The sequence below is a fragment of the Camelus bactrianus genome, chromosome 5 (assembly GCF_048773025.1).
Source record: "Camelus bactrianus isolate YW-2024 breed Bactrian camel chromosome 5, ASM4877302v1, whole genome shotgun sequence".
Lineage (NCBI taxonomy): Eukaryota > Metazoa > Chordata > Mammalia > Artiodactyla > Camelidae > Camelus > Camelus bactrianus.
In genome coordinates, this window is record NC_133543.1 from 47847471 (window position 1) to 47869088 (window position 21618).

General features: G+C 34.9%; 1 protein-coding gene across 1 annotated transcript in view; it reads right to left on the bottom strand.

Annotated features, from left to right (window-relative positions):
- Window positions 1-21618, bottom strand: part of SLC38A11 (solute carrier family 38 member 11) — a 50133-nt gene that overhangs the window by 18455 nt on the left and 10060 nt on the right. Inside the window, exons 5-7 of the mRNA XM_074363220.1 lie at window positions 21518-21583; window positions 17267-17373; window positions 14769-14848 (exon numbers count right to left, since the gene is read on the bottom strand). Of these exons, the coding sequence (XP_074219321.1) occupies window positions 14769-14848; window positions 17267-17373; window positions 21518-21583 (253 nt within the window). The remainder of the gene's footprint in view (window positions 1-14768; window positions 14849-17266; window positions 17374-21517; window positions 21584-21618) is intronic.

Sequence of the window (21618 nt, forward strand, 5' to 3'; positions counted from 1 at the left end):
CAATAGCACAAGTATTATTATCAGCATTTAATTTACTAGGAAAGTCAAGCTCTGGGTGGTGACATAGCTTGTCAAGCTTCCACAAATAGTAAGTAAAGAAGTTGAGATTTGTCTCTTTGATCTGTCCATCTCTCCTGTACTGGACTGCCAGTCATCTCAAATTCCCAGCTGTGGATACACTTCTCAAAGAAGTTTTGGAAATACATACACTTTAAATAGCTTAAATAAGCCTCTCTCTTAGTGGAATTAAAATGTTTGCCAACCTGTCTCTAGGCAGGGATTGGTCTCCCTGATCAACACATCCCTAGGTAATAGTGAAGAGCACAGGCTCCAAGGTCAGAAAGTCTGTGTTGGTCTTCTGTCCCCAACCACTTATTAGCTGTATGATCTTAGGCAAATTACTTAACCTTTCTGTGCTTCAGTTTTGATATCTATAATATGGGGATAATAATAATAGTACCTAATTCATTGAGTTAGTGTGTAAATTAAGTGAAAAAAATATGTAAAACTTTGGAAGAGAGCCTAGCATACAGCAAGTGTTCAATAAATGGTCACTAGTATTAACAGCTTATGTATTAATATTGTTATTATTATCCACTATTATTTAATAAAAGGTAGCAAAATGTTCAAAAGTATGGCCAGCTTCTCTGAAAAGGAAAGGCTTGAGTGAGACCCAGAAGAATACACGAAGATAGGAGAGGAGGACAGGGAATACAGGTCCTAGAAAGCATAAAGGCACAAGGTATAAACCCATCTATTTCAGAAGTTTGTTATTCATTCTCAAAGTAGACACAAGAAAGTCTCATTTGTTTTGTCAGAGTTAGTGGCGTTTATGCATTATATCATTTCTTCCCATATTTGAAATGAGCAGTTACAGGCACAAAGGAACTAAGTAGCCCAAAGAGAGGCATCCTGCTGTTACAAGGTTTGCTCAGAGTCTCGCAGTTTTTTGAGTGGGAGCTGCTGCCACCTGCTGCCTCCTCTACTCCTGTTGCAGTGAACTCCTATCACAGCATACCTGTCCAATCGCTCCTCTATATGTGTTTTTGTGCTGATGGAAATGTTCTATATCTGCGCTGTCCAATATGGTGACCACTAGACATGTGGCTATTGAGTATTTAAAATTATGGCTACAGCAACTGAGGAATATTTTTAATTTTAATTAATTTTATCTAATTTAGATAGTCTCAGGCGGCTGATTGCTGCTGTATTGGACAGCACAGATCTAAAAGGAGTCCTACAGGTAATTTTTGTTGCAGAAACACTAATTATCTTCTAATGGTCTAAAGTTGTTAAAGAAACTACTTAAAGGTGTTTCATTTTTCCTACAGTGTAGCCTATGCCCTAAGTTTCAGCTACTATTTACCACTTGGACTTTCTGAGAAGCAAGTAGAAGAATGAGTTGAGTATGGCCATGAACAAGAAGAGTACTTGGTTAACTTATAAAAGACCATGGTTACTAGGGAATCTGCATGTAAAAAAAAAGAAGAATGAAAAAAGCAACAGACTAGGAGAAACAAATAGACATTGTCATTATGAATAAAGACACGGGAAAAACAGTACACACTAGTCATATTGAAATACTACAAAATATGAATCAACTAAAAACTTTGTTATTACAAACTATAGGATCAGCATTTCCTTTTTTAAATTTTAAAGAATAATTTACCTGTAAAGAAGAAATGGTTTTCAAATAATTTTTCAAAATCAAACATCTTAACTAACCTACAGAAGTATTTCTTTTGTACAAACAGAAGCTAGTTTTCTTCTGAAGAAACTAAATAAGAGCCACTGTCCAATTTCTTTTTGTTTTAGATTCTTCTGTTGCCACAGTCAAAGTTCATGTCCCTGAGGAACTGAAACCAACTGCATTCATTGGTATGTGTCTAGAGTTTGCAATGGAAGCCAGTAGTTCTGAAATTAGCCGTCTGCTGTCCACAGCATCTTTTCAGCAAGTGTTAATGGACCAGCTCTTTACCCTCCTTTGGCTCCTACCTGCTTCTTTAATTTAATGGGATTATTTGCTGGCTACAGGTCAAACTGTGGTTGGTATTACCAATAAGTGACAACTAGGACAATAATGAATTTAACTTCCATTGTGAAGGACAACTTTTGTCTTGACTAAGAAAAAAATATATGGAATATAGCAAGCTGAAATGGGAAAAAGTAATGGGCTTTGGGGTCAGACAGACTTGGATTCACATTTTAACTTTATGATATACTAGCAGGGTGACTTTGGGCAGACTACCTAACGACAATGGTCTCAGTTTTTTCTGCTGTAGAACAGAGACAATATTAATAATTCTATTTTTAGACAGAAGGCTTATGAGCCAATTAATGACAGAGTGGTGTATACTGGACAATCAGTGTTGGACGGGACAGCCTTCTACTTTTTCCCTTTCCTTATGTTATCATTAAAATAACAATACAGGTCTTAGTCTGGGTGTAAGGACCTGCAAGTACATGAAATGCAATCTTCATCATGGTGTGCATATTCTTCTAGAGAACGAAGGGACCTTGGGAAAGGCAATTTATCTTATTTTAAATAAGTGAATAATTAATCTTGATAACAGATCACACACATCCAAGCAAAAGGGTAGCCTTTGGGTTTTGATAATGAAAAAGACAAAAAGGTTCACTTATGCTTTGGATAGTCACAGCAAATATTCAGTGCTACTCTAATCCACACCTCATGTCCCAAACAATTTTCTGCATAACTGTGTCTATCAAGTGGGTGCAAATTCCAGCTGCATAAAGCCACTTAGAGAATCTCAGCGTTTTCGGAGCTTCTCACCTCATTCCAGGGTTTGTGTCTTGGCCCAGCCATCAGTTTTCTCAGCAAGGCTGTAGCTGCTCTGTGGTGATATGATAAGTTTTGCTATACTGGTGTGCAGATCACCACCAATGGAAGATAATTAAACGTTTGAATAAAAGAAGGCACTCATTAAACCTTAAGATATTTGACATCTAAAATGGATAGAGAGGCAAATTGCCTGATTATTTAATCACTGGATAACGTCTTAGACTAATCACTTGAAAGGAAAAAAAAGTATAAAATTAACCTTTTACATTTTTAAGATCCTATCTATACACACACACATAAATTAAGGGTTATTCTTGTTACTAATTTTTTGTTATATAATTTTCTGATTATAGAAAGGGTTTTATTCTGTCCATACTGCAAAGATAAAATGTCTTTCTTTTGTATTTCATCACAGGGAAATATTATGAAAGGATATTTTTATATTTTATCTTTGAAATCATTAAATGTAAGTACTGGGACATTCAAGTTCACTTCTTGAACACTTAACACTACCTTATTACAGAGAGACAGAAGCTACCTTACTTGATTAGGAAACATTCACTTTCAGGAATTATTTTCAGGTCCTGTATTTTGTTTTAATAAGGTGAAATGGCCTTGCACCTATTATAAAATCTTGAGGTGTGTGTATCTGTGTTTGTTTCATTGCCTTTGGAAGCAATGTAAAATTAATCTTTCATGATTTTTACCAAATTGAAGACACAGTAACTTTCACCAAATGCATAAATAACAGGCAGGAGTAATCAATTCCCAATTTTGGGTGTTAAATAAAGAAACAGCTTGCAAAACAAGGTGACATTGTATTTCAGTCATTGTTTTTCACAGGTATCTCTTCACAAGCTTTCAATTAAGTACTAATACAGGTAGTGCTTGTTCTTTTCTCTTCCTAATCTCTCAGTCAAGTAGACAGCAATAGCAGCTGTAAACTAAGAGGCAAAGAAGGGCACTAGATAATTCAAAATTGGATAAATTTTAATAATTCTCAAACTATCCTCCATGGCATAGTGCAAGCCCCACAAACAATGAAATAACTTCCTTAAAGATGAAAATATGTTTTAAATAAAATACTTGAATTTGTACTTTAGTCTGCAGGCAAATTAAAAATCAAGTGTTAAACTTGGACATCCAGTTCAACATGGTGGACGGGACACATACATTTATCTGATTTCTCCTCAGATCTCACTAGGATGCTCTGATGGAATTTAAAAGGGGGCTAAATCCACAGGGAATAGGTTAGTAGAAGAAGAGACATCAGTGGAGAAGACATTTTGAAAATAGGAAATCAGATGTTTACAAAGTAACTGCTGAGAAGAGAAGTTACAACAACACAGAGGGAGCTATGATGTGAAATTCACCTCACTAACCCCCTGTGTGTGTAGGACTCAGAGACACCACATACTCAGATGTCCAGCAAAAGGAGAAAATAAAGAAAAAAGAAAGACCCGAGAAACTAGATACAGGGTATCTAACACAAAAAAGAGGTGAAAGGAAGTCCTAGAATGGGGCAGCAAACTGAGAAATCACTCTGTCCAAAAAGGAGCAAGAGGAAAAAGGCTCAGAGAGGGAAAAAAAGCTCCAGGAAAAATATTAAGATTAGTAGATTTTCTTATATGTTTGAGCATTTGGAAAAGGAGTAATAGAAACAATCAAAATCAAAGACTAAACTAGGAGAAAATATTTACAAAAGACACATCTCATGAAAGACTCATCTATCTCCAAAATATACAAAGAACATGTAAAAGTCGACAATAAGAACACAAACGACCCAATTTTAAAATGGCTAAAGATCCACTGACACCTAACAGACCCCTCACCAAGGAAGATACTCTGAGAGCATCAAGCATAGGAAAAGATACTCCACATCATATGCCACCAGGGAAATGCAAATTAAAACAACACTGAGATAGTACAACATACCTTGAAAGAAAAAAGTACAACTACTAGAATGGCCAAAATCTAGAACACTGACTATTCCAAATGTTGGTGAGGATGTGGAGCAACAGGAACTCCCATTCACTGCCAGTGGGAATGCAAAATGGTACAGCCACTTTGGAAGACAGTTTGATGGCTTCTTACAAAACTAAACATAATCTTACCATAGGATCTAGCAATCACACAGCTTGGTCTGTACCCAAAGAATTTGAAAACATATGTTCCACACAAAAACCTGCCACATGGATGTTTATAGCAGCTTTATTCATAACTGTCAAAACTTGGAAGGAATCAAGCTATCCTTCAGTAGGTGAATGGCTAAATAAACTCTGGTATATCCATATGATAGAATATTACTCAGTACTAAAAACAGATGAGCCATCAAACCATGAAAAGACATGGGCAAACTTTAAATGCACATTACTAAGTGCAAGAAGCCAATCTGAAAAGACTACACATGGTATGATTTCAATCAGATTTTATTTGGGAAAAGGCAAAACCATGGAGAGAGTAAAAAGATCAGTAGTTGCCAGGGGTTTGGGGTAGGGGACAGGATGAATGGGGAAACACATGGGATTTTTAGGGCAGTGAAAATACATTGCATGACAACATAATGATGGATACATATCATTATACATTTGTCCAAACCCACAGAATGTACAACACCATGTGTGAACTATAATGTAAACTATGGACTTTGGGGGATTATGATGTACTGATTGAGATTCATCAGTTGTAACCAAGGTACCACTCGAGTAGGGGATGTTGATCACGGGCGAGGCTATGCATGTGTGAGGGCAGAGGGTTTATGGGAAATCTTTGTACTTTCCTCACAACTTTGCCTGAACTCAAAACTGCTTTAAATATATATATATATATATTTTAAAAAAGCTAGACTGGACATCCAGGTAAACATGATTAAAAGCAAAAACAGAAGCAAGTCTTAATTCTAGAAAAAAAATGTACAGAAAGGGAAATAGAATTTTGAAGGTTGTGTTATGTCTTCACATATTGATATGGTAGAAGAGGAAGAATAATCTGAGAGAGCTAGATCCTCATCTACTATATGACAGCAGTGAGAATCCAGAAATAGTAGTTACAAGCATATTCCCTAGAAGTAAAAAAGTAAATGCCAAAAGATACAGCTGAAATAGGAAAGGATTTGGTAGAAGGCAGCTCTATTTCATTATCATCATACTTAGTGAAGTGAGCCAGAAAGAGAAAGAAAAATACCATATGATATCGCTTATATGTGGAATCTAAAAAAAAAAAAAAAAAAAAAAAGGACACAAATGAACTTATTTATAAAATAGAGACAGACTCCCAGACACAGAAAACAAACTTATGGTTACCAGGGGGGAAAGGGGGTGGGGAGGGGTTAATTAGGAGTTTGGGATTTGTAGATACTAACTGCCATGTATAAGATAAACAAGGTCCTACTGTATAGCACAGGGAACTATATTCAATACCTTGTAATAGCCTATAATGAAAAAGAATATGAAAAGGGATATGTGTGTATATATATATATACATATATATATATGAATTACTATGATGTACACCAGAAATGAACACAACATTGCAAATGGACTATACTTCAATAAAAAATAAAATAAAGCAATTTGAAATACTTGGTCATGTAAAAATACGTGAATATTCTTTTCAGGAAAATAAATCCAAATGAAAGCAATATTAGGAAGAGGCAGGGTCTTTTAAAATGTCTTACAAAACGTCAAATAGATCATGGCGACATAACGGAGGCTTACTATAAGGTTCAGATCATTTAAGGAGCAATGCTTCCAGTGTCCTAACCTATTTGAATACTAACAAAAAAAGAGACTGCCTTGTAGCAGTTTGCAGCCTTGGTATGACAAATAATTTAAAAAGAGTGATTGCTTTTCTAACTTTGAAAAAATCCAGACAGATGCTTAGTTATAAAAAATTTAGAAGCCTTTTCCTTATGTGTGTGAGGTGGGAGTGGGGAGGTTTTGGGGGATTAAATTCATTTTGCAAAATTATCTCATTTGGATTCCTAGATTCAGGCATTGCATCCTGTCTGGAAAGACACACTTTTCCTTATCTTTATAATAGCTAAGTAGTAATAAGGCAGAGCCGTAGGAAGTAAGTCCTACCAAATATATCGCCAGTCCTCACAGACTGGGGAAAACAAGCCTCAGGGGGACTGCTTCTAATCACCAGAACATTACACCTCTGATCAGGAGGACAGGACATCACGTCTCTGTTGTAATTGCCCAAACTCTTTTCGGCTAAACACAGGCACCTTCCAAATCAGACAATCTCGACAGAGCCTGCATTTTTGTTAAGAGAGCCTTACATATTAACCTCTTCAATCAGATACATCCGGGAATTAAGTGCTGTGGCTGGCACACACACAAAGGCTCCACATTTCCTGTCACACCACAAGCTATTAGTGACATCAGCAGACCTGCCCACTTCCCAGCTCGGCCTCAGCTGACAGCTCTCTGCCATTTCCTCACTCCCAGATCACTTTTCTTCTGAGTCTTCTACACACAGCTGTGGTCTGTTAGGAACACATACAGTACAGCTGTTGAGGAAAATTCTCCTTGGGTATCACTAAACATCAAAACTGATCCTTTTGTTTTTAAACACAAGTGCTCAAGGTTTATATTAAAACAAATGTAATTTCAGATGTGAACTTCAGATAATTATAGTTGACCCTTGAACAATGCAGGGGTTAGGGGCACTGACCCTTAGGGCAGTTGAAAATATGAGTATAACTTAAATTCACCCTCCTTGAGTTCTGCGTCCACAGATTCAATCAATTGTGATTGTGTAGTACTGTAGAATTTACTATTGAAAGAGAATCTAAATGGACCTGAGCAGTTTAAACCTGCACTGTTCAAGGGTCAAGAGTGTTTACCACTGAGGTTCCACTTGGGTTGTACCTCTCTTCACCTTATATGCTGTCCCTGTGCAATCCTGGCCATACCAGACTCTCCCTAAATGCCAGACTGGCATTTTTGAAACTCCTTCTTCTTCCTCGCTCTCCACTCCAATGGTTACTAAAAATTGATATTAAAATATTAAAAACATGTTTTTCCCAGATCTGTGTCCTCTTTTATCCTTGTTAACAACTTACAAGAAGCTGGATTTGCAGATATTAACTACTTTATATAAAACAGATTAAACAACAAGGTCCTACTGTATAGCACAGGGGACTACATTCAATACCTTGTAATAGCCTATAATGAAAAAGAATATGAAAAGGAATATGTGTGTATATATATATGTAACTGAATCACTGTGCCGTACACCAGAAATTAACACAGCATTGTAAATCAGCTATACTTCAATAAAAAAGCTGGGGTTTTTCCTCTATGTTCCCATCAACACCCTGCTCATAATTCTGTTAGTCTTTTGAAGTTATCTTTTTTATGTTTATCCACCTCTCCTTGTCCCCAGTAAGTTGTAAGAGCCCTGCAGTAAGGGAGTGTGCTATATTGACCTTCAGAGCCCCAGCACCTAGAAAAGTGACTGGCCCAGTAAGCATTCAGTCAATACTAACTGACTAAACAGACTGTCTCATTTTCTCATGTTGATGGGGAGTTCTGGACCATCTACCGTTCTGGTTGTCCAGGCTGGAGACCTTAGCAACACCCTCCTCTTTTTCCTCTTCTTCTTTTTGACCAACCTTGCCTTTATATTGTTCCAGTTGCCTTCTGCCTGGACACTTGCTATAGATCACCTCCTCGCAGGTCTTTATACCCCCATCTACCCTCATCTCTGCTGCAAGAGAAGTCCAAAATGGAGATGCGCTCTGGTTACTGTCCTGCTGAAGAACTTTTAATGCCCCATCAACCAAAGAACAAATGCAACTTTCTCAGCAGTACACATGAAGCTTTCCTTCCATGTTGCTCTCCACCAGCCTCTCTACAATCATTTCTTTGTTCACTGTAGCCAAACTTTCAACTCAGAATCACCAACACTCAAGTTACTTCCTAAACACAGAAGGTGGTGATGGGAGAGCAGAGGTCAGTGGATTAGGAAAGCACCCTATTTGGCAATTTTTTCAAAAGAGATAATATGGAGACATGATCATTGTTAAAACTATGATAAAAAATATATTTGAGGAGAAACATAAAAGCAAGATAGTGTTTTGAGAAAATTCTCCAGGGAGACACCTTTATTTTATTTGACAGTTCCCCTAAATAATGGCAGTGTCCCTCCTCTTCAAGTCCCTCCTAGTGCTAAAACTTTCCATCATTATATATTTCACACCTCTGGGCCTCACTCACTTCCGCAAACAAGAGCTTCCCAGCCCTCCCTCTTCTTCTTTTTTGACCCAACTAATGCCAGCTCATTTTTTGAAAGCAGATCACATACTGTCATATCTTGAAATATTACCTGCCGTCCCAGGTGGGCTAAGGACTCTTCCTGTTTCCACTGCACTTTGCCATAATTCTATTAAATGTTATATTAAGATTGAATGTCTATTCTCCTCATCCAAAACTATAAATATTTGAGGTCAGGGACTGTGCTCTATTAATCTTTGTAGCCTCAATACCTAGAAGAGTAGCTGGCATCAGCTAGACATTTAATAAATGCTTATTGGCCAAAAGAACAGGCTACTCTATTTTCGCTCTTTGGTTGTTACTTTACTTTGGAGGCCAGTCTGGCTTTTAATTGGAAATAACAGGCAGGTGGCAAGCTTCATTCACTAAGGCAGCCATTTATAAAAAATAATGGATGATGAGTGGAATGAATTCTTATCATTGAGAAGCCTAGGCTGCTCCTCCAGCTCCACTAACACAGGGACTGGACTAATGTTCTCTGAGAGTAGATTGTCTTGCTGCTGTTCTTTTAATTTTCACGTAGATTCAATTCAAACAATGGTTCTATATGTTGATTCCCCACAGCAATTGGTCTGGGAAAACAAAGCTGTCTCTAGTAGGGCTGCAGAACTTGGAGTCAAATGGTCTTCTAGCAAATGAGTTAGCAAATTTTGCTAGTATGGAAGTAGACTTAGGAAAATTTACTTCAACAGAGAATGTTTCCATATGAAATTTTTATTGTCCTAAGATCGTTTTTATTATCCCATTACTTCAATCCTCTCCAAGGATTACTCTACATAATAAATTTCAACTTTTCAAGATCTCCTGGGGGACTTTGGCTCCATCTTTTGGCTTAGTCTACAACACGTTCCGTATCTCCCACGGTAAAAAAGGTATGCTTTAGATTTCTTACTGTCTTAATCCACTCTTATGTCATGTGGTTTTTCATTCATTGATGCTCTTAAAAAACAAAGGAGGGATTATGTCAAATTCACTTAGTCTTAATTCTCTCTAATCATTTGGTAGGTGAATGTCCTGACGGTTACCAGTAACGTCCTATCACCTGAAGTGCACAACTGTAGTTCGCATCATGCAAAGGCTACTCCCTTTTCTCCTGGTGTCATTGCCTTGAGTTCCTTTGGGACACCTTTCCCTCTACTCATAGTATGTGCTTTAGTTGAGCTGATCTTATCCTTAGCATCACGGGTAGGCATGTAACCTAAATGTAAGCAACTCAATGCAAGCCATGATCGTCGGGCGTCCTTATTAGAGTCAATCCGAATTAATACTGGAAGTGAGGTTTGAGGTAAAATTAAAGAGAAAGCTCTTTCTCTTTTTATGGACTTGGACTTGAATAGATGTAGGCTGGAACTGCTATTGCCATCTTGTTACAATGAGGGGAAAATCTTTCAGAAACTAGAGCCAAAACAGGAAGCAAAGCCAAAAGATGAAAAAAGAGAAACTATGATTTCATTGATTGAGTTCCTAAATCCAATCAAATCCAATAACAGGAATACTCTTGAACTTTATAGCTGTGTGAGTTCAACCAGTTATGGTTTTATGGTTGTTGTCATTTACAAGAAAAAAGGCAGTAATTTATGCACCATCAAAAAAATCAGTGGCTAGTATTTGCCAAAGCTAATCACTCCCTTTTTAAAATATGCACCATTTCTCTGTCCTTACCCATTTTTTTCTCATCTTTCTTTTATGCCCTCTAATTTGTCTTTATATATTGCTACAATTGTAGAATTTCAGGGTTAGAATGAATAAGGGATAACAAAGCCAACATGTATTGAGATCCTTGGAAAAGGCACAGTTTATATGGATAAATATCTGTTAAAGTATAGATACATTTAAAAAATTATGTTTGGGATACTACACTATTGATTGACTATATGCTATAAAAGAGATGTTATATGAAGAGAAAATAGGTGTAAATTTGGACTGCATGCTATCATTTCCATCCTGAATGTAAAGAACTGAATATTAATGAGGCAGAGAATGGGAAGTTTTCACAGGGATAATGTCTCTGAATGCAGTTTGAAAAAAAATGGGAGAACTATGTTATTGCATTTTGATACTAGCACTTTCTGGAAAGCAATTAAATTGGTTTGCCACCTCAGTTTTTAGAAAGCAAAAGGTTAGAAAATACAATAAAACTGAACATTTCAGTTCCAAAAAGAACTGAAAGTCATTGGGCTGTGAGATATTTCAAATCATATCCAAAAGCAGGATTTATGGCCCTATGAGTTATGGAAAAGGAAATTGAATTGTATGTTTTATTTTTAAAATACAACTACTAAAAAGGTGTTTCCATGGTAACAAGGTCAGTACCAGTAGCCATTGCAGACCTTCCTCCTTTCTGATAGTGGATTTAAAGATCTTTTTCAAATACCACTTTAAAAGCCCTATGAAAAAGTACAGCTTTTCTGATCATTCATCTGAACGAAAAAATGAGTATTGAATTTTTCATGTTTTATGGATGATAAGCATTCATGGTTGTCATATTTTCAGAAAGAAGTCTGCCTAACTAGCTACTATGCCAACCCCTGAACGTGGGATTTGATTAGCCTGATTGTAGATCTGGACAAACAGAAGTTGTTTGCAATAGTATTCAAACAGAAATAAAAGGCAGCACAGTATTAAAAAAACACAATTCTTTAACATCTAAATATTGAAAGAGCTAAGTAAATAATCCTTGTTATTAAAAAAAAATTCAGACTCAGATAAAATTTGATACCAGCACTAGAGGAAGGTCAAAAAGATACAGGCCACATTTTGTTTACAACAGAAATAAACAGCTCTTTGGCCATAAAAATCAGTTCATTTAGCACCACCAGGAAGTGGTCTCTCCTTCCCCTTTCCTTTGTATCAAGATACACTGCCTATATGACAGTCATTTGTAGCATCTTATCTTCCCCACTGAACTGAGAGCCCCTCAGAGCAGAGGTATTTTTTTCTCTGTATTCACAGAAGTATCTCAAATACATTTTGCGTACAGAAGATACTGAAAAAAATAAGTGAAGACTGAATCATGAAAAATAATGATATAAGGATAACTAAGATAACAAAATCTTCAGTCTGTTTTTAGAAATGTGTTAGTTAAAATGTGCACTAATGACTTTAATCTTCAATCCAAGAGTAGATCTAGACCCTTGTTCACAGACTCACAAATGTTAAATAATAAATCCAAACGCCTGGCCCCTAGACCAATTCCTTCAGAATCGCTGCAGGTAGGTCCCTGGCATCAATGTTTTTAAAAGCTCATCAGGTAATTCTAATGTGAAGCCAGAGTTGACAATCATTGCATTAAACTGTTCTGCTGGGGCTCAATTAATGACTTATTTATTTACCTCCAACTTTCAGCTACTTGCTTCTTTTCCCCTCAATATTGTCTCATAATACCCTATTAACCAAATCTATAACACTTTTTATTATAACTTAATGATTTATTCTCCAGAATCACTTTTCCTGAGAAAAGCTTCAATTAAAATAGTTGTCTTATACAATTAAAAATTTTAACCAAAAATTATTATTTATTGTATTCTATTCAATATACTTATTAGCCTTTTGTTTCTATGAATTGAAAACCAGAGCTGAATACAGCACCAATATAACAAGTGCTCAATAAATGTCAGTAGAATTTAATATATGTGTTTGTGCTTCTATGCTTATCTTTCCCAGGCCTGCAAGGCCTTTTTACACCCTTAACTCTCTGGAAAAATTCAGATCCATCTTTCCAAACGCCCATATCATATTTCTCTTCCTCTAGGAAGCTCTCCTTAATTCAGACTATTAAGGACTCTCTTCTTTGGTGCTGCCACGGCCCCTCACTTATGCTTCTATTTGGTACTTCTAATACTGTACTGTCATTTCTTTTTCTTTTCTGTTTTAAAAATAAATCCATTCTCCATTCTTGGTTGTGAACAACTTGCAGTAAGTGCTGGCTTATGCCTCTCTGCTCTTTTTCTTTCAGGGCACAGCACAATGGTTAGAAACAATAGGCATTCAGTAAGTGTTTACTAAATGAAAGAATAAATGGCCATGTTGAAGTGAACTAGGTACATTTCAAAAGTACTATCACTATGGACTGAACTGTCCCCCCCCTAAATTCATATGTTGAAGCCCTAACCACCCAATGTGATGGTATCTGGAGATGCGACTTTGAGAAATAATTAGGTTTAGATGAGGTCGTAAGAGTGGGACACTCTTGATGGGATTAGTGCCTTTATAAGAAGATACCAGAGAGCTTGCTGTCTCTCTCACTCTCTGCAATGTGAAGACATAGCAGGACATTAGCCCTCTGCAAGTCAGGAAAAATCCCTCAACAGAATATGACCATGCTGGCAGCCTCCAGAACTATGAGAAAATAAAATCTGTTGTTTAAGTCACCCAGTCTACAGTATTTTGTTCCAGCAGGCCAAGCTGAATAGTTCAACTGTGAACTAGGATTACATTATTCAAAGAGAACATTAATATAAACATGATAGATATTTATACTTTTCCCTTTTATCAAAATTCTTACAAAATAAGTGTTTTTCAAAGAAAAGACTATATGAAATGCAATTAGTCTAGATATTTTATATTTCCTTTCAAATAAATCTAAGGCATACTTTTTGGTATTTTCCTGCTAAATTAAGAAGCCAGATATAAGCATATATAGTGGAACATGAAATGATTTTGCAGAACAACAATTAAGCAACAGGGAAAAGTAAGTTACCTTAGGGACGGCATTATCAATGTTAGCTATTTACCAGGTTTTTTTCTTTCTTCATGGATAACATTAATTGAAGACCCAGCATGTTCCTTGTACTGTTTTATGTTATAAGTTAATTTTATTTGAGTAATTTAGGATAAAGAAAATATTATTTAAGGTCTCATGGAAACTCCATAACGTATTATTTATTTCAACAAATACTTATTGTGCATTGTGTGAATTCAATTTTGTGTTTAAAGCCAATTAAGGTAGTTTCATTCCAGCATTCTCTTGGGAATGTGGATATAAACAACCCAAGCCTTACCTGGGTTGTCAAAGCATAAAAACTGTGTAGTTTAGATCAGCAGTGCCCCCACTTTGAATTTCTTGGATAAGCAACATTTTAAAAATCTGGGGAGCCAATACCAAGTTCGCAGCATTTTATTTGGCTGAATAATAACATAAAAAACAAATAAATACCACTATCAACTATTACCAGCAGTTCACAAATGACAAAGTACTTTAACACAAAATGAAGAATATAATCTTAGCAGAGAATCAAGGGTTTTCAAAGTGATTGCATTTCTTTTAATGGAGAAAAACATGCATTATATTCTTAATTCTTCTCATTTCAGCCTAGACTGGTGAAAACTTTGCTAAGAACAAACCCATCTCTGGGACAGATACAGAAATTTCTGCCATCTACCACTTCTCCTTCTGCTGTCTACCACTGCTCTACTTTGTTCCTATTTTTCACTATTCAAAATCCCTTCCTTATTTTAATTCTTCCAGCAGGCCATTAAAATAATAAAGTTTAATCCCATCAGCCATGCAGGGTCCAGGTGAAAAATACAGGTCTACTTAAACTTAATCACTTCTCATTTTGTCAAATATTAAAGATAAATGATTCTTCTGGTACCATCATTACTTTATATTTCTGTATTTATAATGTGTTATATAAACATCTAAATGATGAGTATAAATCAAATGAAGCAACAAAACTTACATGTGTGGACTCAGTGAAACTACCCTTGCCATTACAATTCCAAGAATCAGAGTTGTTAAAACTGTGGAAACAAGAGAGATCTGCAAAGGAAAATGTAAAGATGTACTGTAAGTAGAACAGACATTATTTTATTGAACATATGAGGTGATTTGCTTTTTACTTGAGTAAACTTACATACAGTTTTAAAAATAAAATTCTTTAGTTGTTTATTGCTATAGATTAGTGTTGATAATCTCAGGCATGTAACTTTTTTGTTCTTAAATTGAAGTATAGTTGACTTATAGTGTTTCAGGTGTACAGCAAAGTGATTCAGCCATATATATATATATATATATATATATATATATATATACACACACACACACGTATGTATACATATTTATATACAAATTCTTTTTCAGATTCTTTTCCATTATAGGTTATTATAAGAAATTACAAGAACGTAGTTCCCTGTGCTATACAGTAGGACCTTGTGGTTTATCTATTTTATATATAGTAATGTGTATCTGTTAATCCTAAACTCTTAATTTATCCCTCCCTGATCTTTCCCCTTTAGTAGCCATAAATTTGTTTTCCATGCCTTGGAGTCTCTTTCTATTTTGTAAATAAGTTCATTTGTATCATTTTTTTTCAGATTTCACATATAAGTGATATCATATGATACTTGACTTTCAGGCATGTAACTTTTTGTCAGAATCATAGTCTTAGTTTTTTCCCCCATAATAGAACAAGTAACAAATATGACTATTTCATAAAGAGAAATTATGTTTTCTTTTTCCTTCAGATTCTGGTTCAGTGTTAACTTGTGCTTTTTTTCCTCTCTCTATAATTGCTTCTTTAGCTTCTGTCTGTATCTTACCCTGCTCCTTCCAACACATGGCCCCACATCCACCCACTCACACATACTTTTGTGGTGCCCTGCTTTTTTCTTTATGCTTTCTACCTCTATTAGTCTATTTTTCCTATGTGGGTTTTCCCTTTGGTCTTTGTTTCTAAAGTCTTTGCTTCTTCCTCTCTCCTCTGTCACTATTTCAACTGGTTAAAATATAAACTGGTCTGTGTGTTATGTGTTCTGTGCACTCATTACATTAGATCTGCATTGCTACTCAATTTTTTAATGGATAAGCATATTTTAGAATTTTTTGTCTGATAAGAAAAATATAATGTACAAAATTGCATTTATTCATTTGATTGTCATTAATTTTGTTCCCTAGGATGTTAGTTTTTAACTAGAAAGAAGGTTCTATTACGAGTCCTCTAATCCAATGAGATATTAGGAAAGAATCTCAAAGTCATACTGCTAGGAAGTGGCTCAGGGGAGCCCAATGTGCAGCCTGACTCTGGATCAGGGTTCCTAACCCCTCCACTTCACTCACTGGGAGATTTATTTAGATACTTCAATATGATATTTTTAAGGGACATTTAGGGATAAAATGTTCAGTTATTAATAATATGATAGATTATTAGCTTTCTTTTCATAGATTCTTGCCTTCTGCTCTCAGAAGAAAGCATTTATGTCTACATTAACCATGTGAAATGGAAAATAGTTCAGACATTTCAGATAATTCACCAAAAAAATGCCTCTTAATACACTCTGGTTTATTTCTGTGTGCCTGTTAGGGAAGGAAGGCAGAGTGGTCAGAAAACTTTGGAAGACCATCTCCACACTCAGCTCTACCTGAGGGACTTCACAACTGTGGATACACATGAAATATCACAGTGAAAAGTAAAATTAATCAACTGTTGAATTTTTCAAAATAGGATATAAAAAAAATACATGAATAACTCTTTAAATTTTGTTTCACTAGAATACTTGGCATAATGTAGATGCAACACCAATAATATTTTGAGTAAATACAAACATTCCATGAGTAAGAAAATAAAATACAGTCAGATAAATGCTAATGCATGAAGATAAGCATATGTGGTAAGCTGAATATTTATTTGGGTGGTTTCATTAGAAATAAATCATCATTTCTCTTTAGCAAATAAGAATCATAAGTATTGGCCAGACTCTTAACAATTAATTAATCAACATATTGACATTTAAATTCACAGGATAAAAAACGGGCACAATAGACACTGTAATTTATAAAAAAATTTTAAGCCAATGAAGTGATTAATTCTTACTTCTTAAAGTTAATTTAATTTTAAATTGTTTACTATCTATAAAAATGACAGAACTTTTTTAGTAAATTAGACTTGGTTTAAGTAGAGTTCTTTATATCTTCTAAATTTAGTGTGCTGTCTAACATCAGAGAATCTACCTTAAAAAGGAAAAGAAAGGACATATTTATTTCATATTCATCAATTAGTTAACCATCAGTTTCCTAAAATAAAATATCAAACATAGTTCACTCTAATATAATTATAAGTAAACTAAACGAAACTAAAGATGAATACTGTAATTAAGAACTTGGCCATATAGACAGCAGTTTGACAGAATTAACACAGGTAACAAAGTACATTTCTGTGCCTATTTAAAATGTAAAAATTACCTTTCCAAGCTTTGCTATATCTCGATACAAGGACAAAGGCAGAGTAAAGGCAATGGTGGAAAGCACAATAATGAAATGGCGACCAATAAGCAAGTTTTCAGGATCAACTAAAAACACAATAAATATTATAAAGTGTTAATAGATACGAGTAACACACCAGTGACACAAGAAAACAGTCAAATATTTAATTATAAAAATGACTTAAATAATATAAAATGCTACATAAGTGACAACAATTTTGGGTAAATAAATTTCATAAAACTGTGTAAAAATAGAAATAATTCACAAAAATGTAAATACAAAATAACTTACGGATGAACCTACAGTTCAAATAATGTTATCATATTTTGCATTCAAATTATTTAATAGCCTCCCAGTCAGTTTTCCTGCTTTTATCTTCCTTTGTCCCCTTAGAGTATATTTTTAACCTAGAAATTACAGAGATCCTTTCCAAAGGCTAAAACCATTATGTCACTCCTTGTCCCAAACCCTCTAAGGGCAAAGCCCTTCAGTCAGAAAGTAAGCTACATGAGGACAGAATATATTCTGAGGCTTTTTTTTTTTTTAACTTCTGTGTCCCAGAAAGATTTGAAGAGTCAAATTTTAAATTTCACAAATCAAGGTTTAGACAAAAATATTCACTATCTTTACATCCTTCTGCTGAGAAAGAAGTGAAGGAAAGTAGACAGAGCAACTTTTTGGATAGGGAAGATGTCATAGGAAAGCTGCTGAAACCTGGCGTACATTGCAGACTCCTGGCTTTAATAACAAGGAAATTATAATAGAGTGTGAGTGTGAGAGTGTGTGTGTGTGATCAAATATAAATAAAAGTAAACACAAAATAAAACATATTTACAAGGATTTATGTATTTTTAAAGCTGGCTAGTCACAGCTTTAAATGAAGCTAACCAATGAAGACACCATTGTTTAATTTTTTTAGCTCATATTAAATTCCTTCAGAGTTCATGTCATTTATTTTTGAAATGTTCTCAGTGGTACCAAGTCTGTGTGCATTAGTTTCTGCAGACTCTGAAGTCTGTAGAAGCCAAGTCTGTCAAATAAGTGAGTGTGGTAAAAAACAAAAACAAAAGAGTTATTACTCTGAGAAGTGAGACTGATTTTCTTAAATGGTCAATACACTAACGTACAAGGAAGTTCCAAGATGGGAACTTCAATGTGGCATAAATTTCACACACACACGCGTGTGTACACACACAGACACACAGACACACACACACACATATATACCAGAATGGAAATAATTTACCGTGGGTATTCATTCAATTCAGCCATAACTAAACAATCATCTTAACATTGTGAATCAAAACAATAAAACAGGAAGTTCAAGTTCCAAAAACCTTGAACTCAATTATTTACATAGTTCTCAGTGAACATAATTTGAATTAAATTATTTGTGTATCTGGTCTTTGTATCCCTTCAAACCATTTGCTCTACAAATATGTTTGGTAGAAAATATATTTCCTTCTACTGGGAAAATTCACAGCCCTAGAGCACGGAGGAGCCCAGTAACTGAGGGTCTCCATCAGCATAAAGGACTTTTTTCACTAACAATCCAATGCTGAGATCTATTACCTACATGTGTCTTTTAACAGAAATGTGCCTGAACAAGGATTTTAAATGTTTAAACAATAGTAAAGAAAATTGAACATTGAAATTTTTGAAAAATTTCAAAATTATCTACACACACTACTTCTAATAATTATTTCTCATTACTTTAACTTGTATCAAGAACCAAGGCTTTGGTTATCTGAGAAAAGCAAAAGCAACTGTCCACTTACCAGTCTAAGACATTGGTGATATATTTCAGGGGAAAAATATGACTTTGCTAAGGATTTTCCTTACTTCCAAAAATAATTTGGCTTTACAAGACATACAAACAAAGCACACATGATAAAATATCCCATTTAACAACTATGAGAAAACTGTGATAAGAATCAAGTGTGCTCTTTGTTATGTGACTTACTTTTTTAAAAGTCATTTTTGATGATTATAAAACTAACAACCAGGAAGGGGGTTTCAAAGGAAACTTTAGATTTCTCTATGATGTTTTATTTTTATGAAGAGTATGTATTCATATATTATTTGTGAAATTAAAAATCAGTAAGTGATCAAAATGTTTCAGAGAAAATTAAATTAATTGTGGTCTATCTCACTTGTACAGTAGATACTACATAGAATACTGAACTACCGTTAAAGTAAATAGGACAGATCCCTATATTTTGATATGAGAATGTGAAGAGGCATGTTATAACACAAGACATATAGTGTTATTTATAAGAATGTCTGAAGTTTCATGCGTCCTTAAAACTCTGAAAGCATACATTAAAAAGGAAGAAAAAAGGAAAGAAGGAATGAACTCTTAGAAGGATTGTCCCTCCTTGGTTGTCTCAAAAAAAGGAGATTATGAGTATGTCCTGTCTTCTCTATTTTGCTTAGCTGTGTTTTCTAATATTGTCCTCACACTATTGTATTACTTCTCAAATAAGAAAATAAGGTGATAAAAAGCTTTTTTCTAAATCATAATGCTTTTTTGAAAAACTGAAAAATAACAAAGAAAATAAAAATCCCATGTGTCCCACAATTAAAAGATAACCACAGTTTATATGTGAATATATTTTTCTTATTTTGTCCTTATTTATGGAAATAGATATTTTACATAACTGACATTATTTTGTATATAAGGTATATATTCTTCTCATTTTCTTTCACATTCTATCCGCTCACATGATCTCAGTTTATGAAAACATGATTTGGAGGTTGGGGGCAAGGACAGCAACTACAGACGACAGGGAACGATGCTGGGTAAGCCTTCCCTTTGCAAGGCCTTGTTTGTGTTGTCTCTCCTGTTTCACACATTAATTCTATGAAGCAGGTGATACTCTAATTCATAATTTAGTGAAGAGGGGCTAGAACTCAGAGAGGGCATTAGCCTTCTCAAGGTCACACAGCTAGCAAGTAGTAGGTCTGTGATTTGATGCTCAAATGTCCCTGGTTTTAGTTTCCACTTAACTCTGTGAGAGGAATAGGTTTTAGGTTTTGTTTTACTCTGTTTGGATGTCTCTAGAATGAGTGATTCATGCACTAAGAGGAAAGGTGTTTTTGCATCAGTTTCAACGATAAAACAACTATCGAGTTAAGTCACTATGAAATGGGGATTATGTGGCTTGGATGAAGAACTCTTCAAAGAAAAAGACTCATGATCTCTGAATTATTCCAATAGCCCATGATATGGTAAAAGGGCCAACAGGGAATGGGGTAGCGGCATGCTGAAAAGTTCTGCTTGAAATGTTCGTGGCAGCTTTTTCTTTGTTTTTAATAGAAGTACAGTCGACTTACAGTGTTGTGTTAATTTCTGGTGTGCAGCATAGTGATTCAGTTGCACATATATATCTTCCTTTTCATAGTCTCTTTCATTATAGGCTATTACAAGGTATTGAATATAGTTTCTTCCCTGCATAGTAGCTTTTTCATAATTACATGAACCTGGAAACAATCTCAGTGTCCCTCAACTGGATGACAGGTAAACTGTATTCATCCACATAGTGGAATATTCCTCAGCAATGAAAGATAAAAGAGCAAACTACTGATACACCCCAAAACATGGATGAATCTCAAATGGACTATACTAAGTGAGTGAGGTCAAGCTGCAAAGGCTACCTTCTATATGATGCCATTTATTAGGCATTCAGGGAAAAGCCAAAGTAGGAAGAAAAATCAGATCAGTGGCTTCCAGGGGCTGGAGATGTGGGTAACTTTGATTGTAAAGGGGAACAAGGAAATTTGGGGGGCGGGATAATGGAATTGTACTGTATTTTGATTGTGGCCATGGTTGTATGACTGTATGCATTTGCCAAAACTCACAGCACTACACATTAAAAAAGGCTAATTTTACAATATTAAATATCTTAATACAAATTGTGGGGACAAAGGTCAGTTTGCTTATTTAAGAAATGGTGTAGCACAAATAGTACCTATGTAGCATAAAATATTAAAAAATAAAGTATTCAAAGTATATAAATAATAATTTATTAAACAGCTAAATAAGAACAAAACTATATCTAAAAGGAGATTAATACTTTAGTATCAGACTGGATCATAGATGTTACTAGATATTTGAAGTCACTCAATTGCAACATTTGCAAATATTTTACTTTAAAATTATTATGAAAAAAATTTATTATGGACCACATTAACTGTGAATAACTATATAAAATAAATTCATTGACTTACCTACAGGGATTCTTTGGAAAACTTTGCTCAAAGTATCTCCAGTTATTATGTTATAACTTATCATAGCTAAAAACATAATTAAAATAATACAGTCACCAACA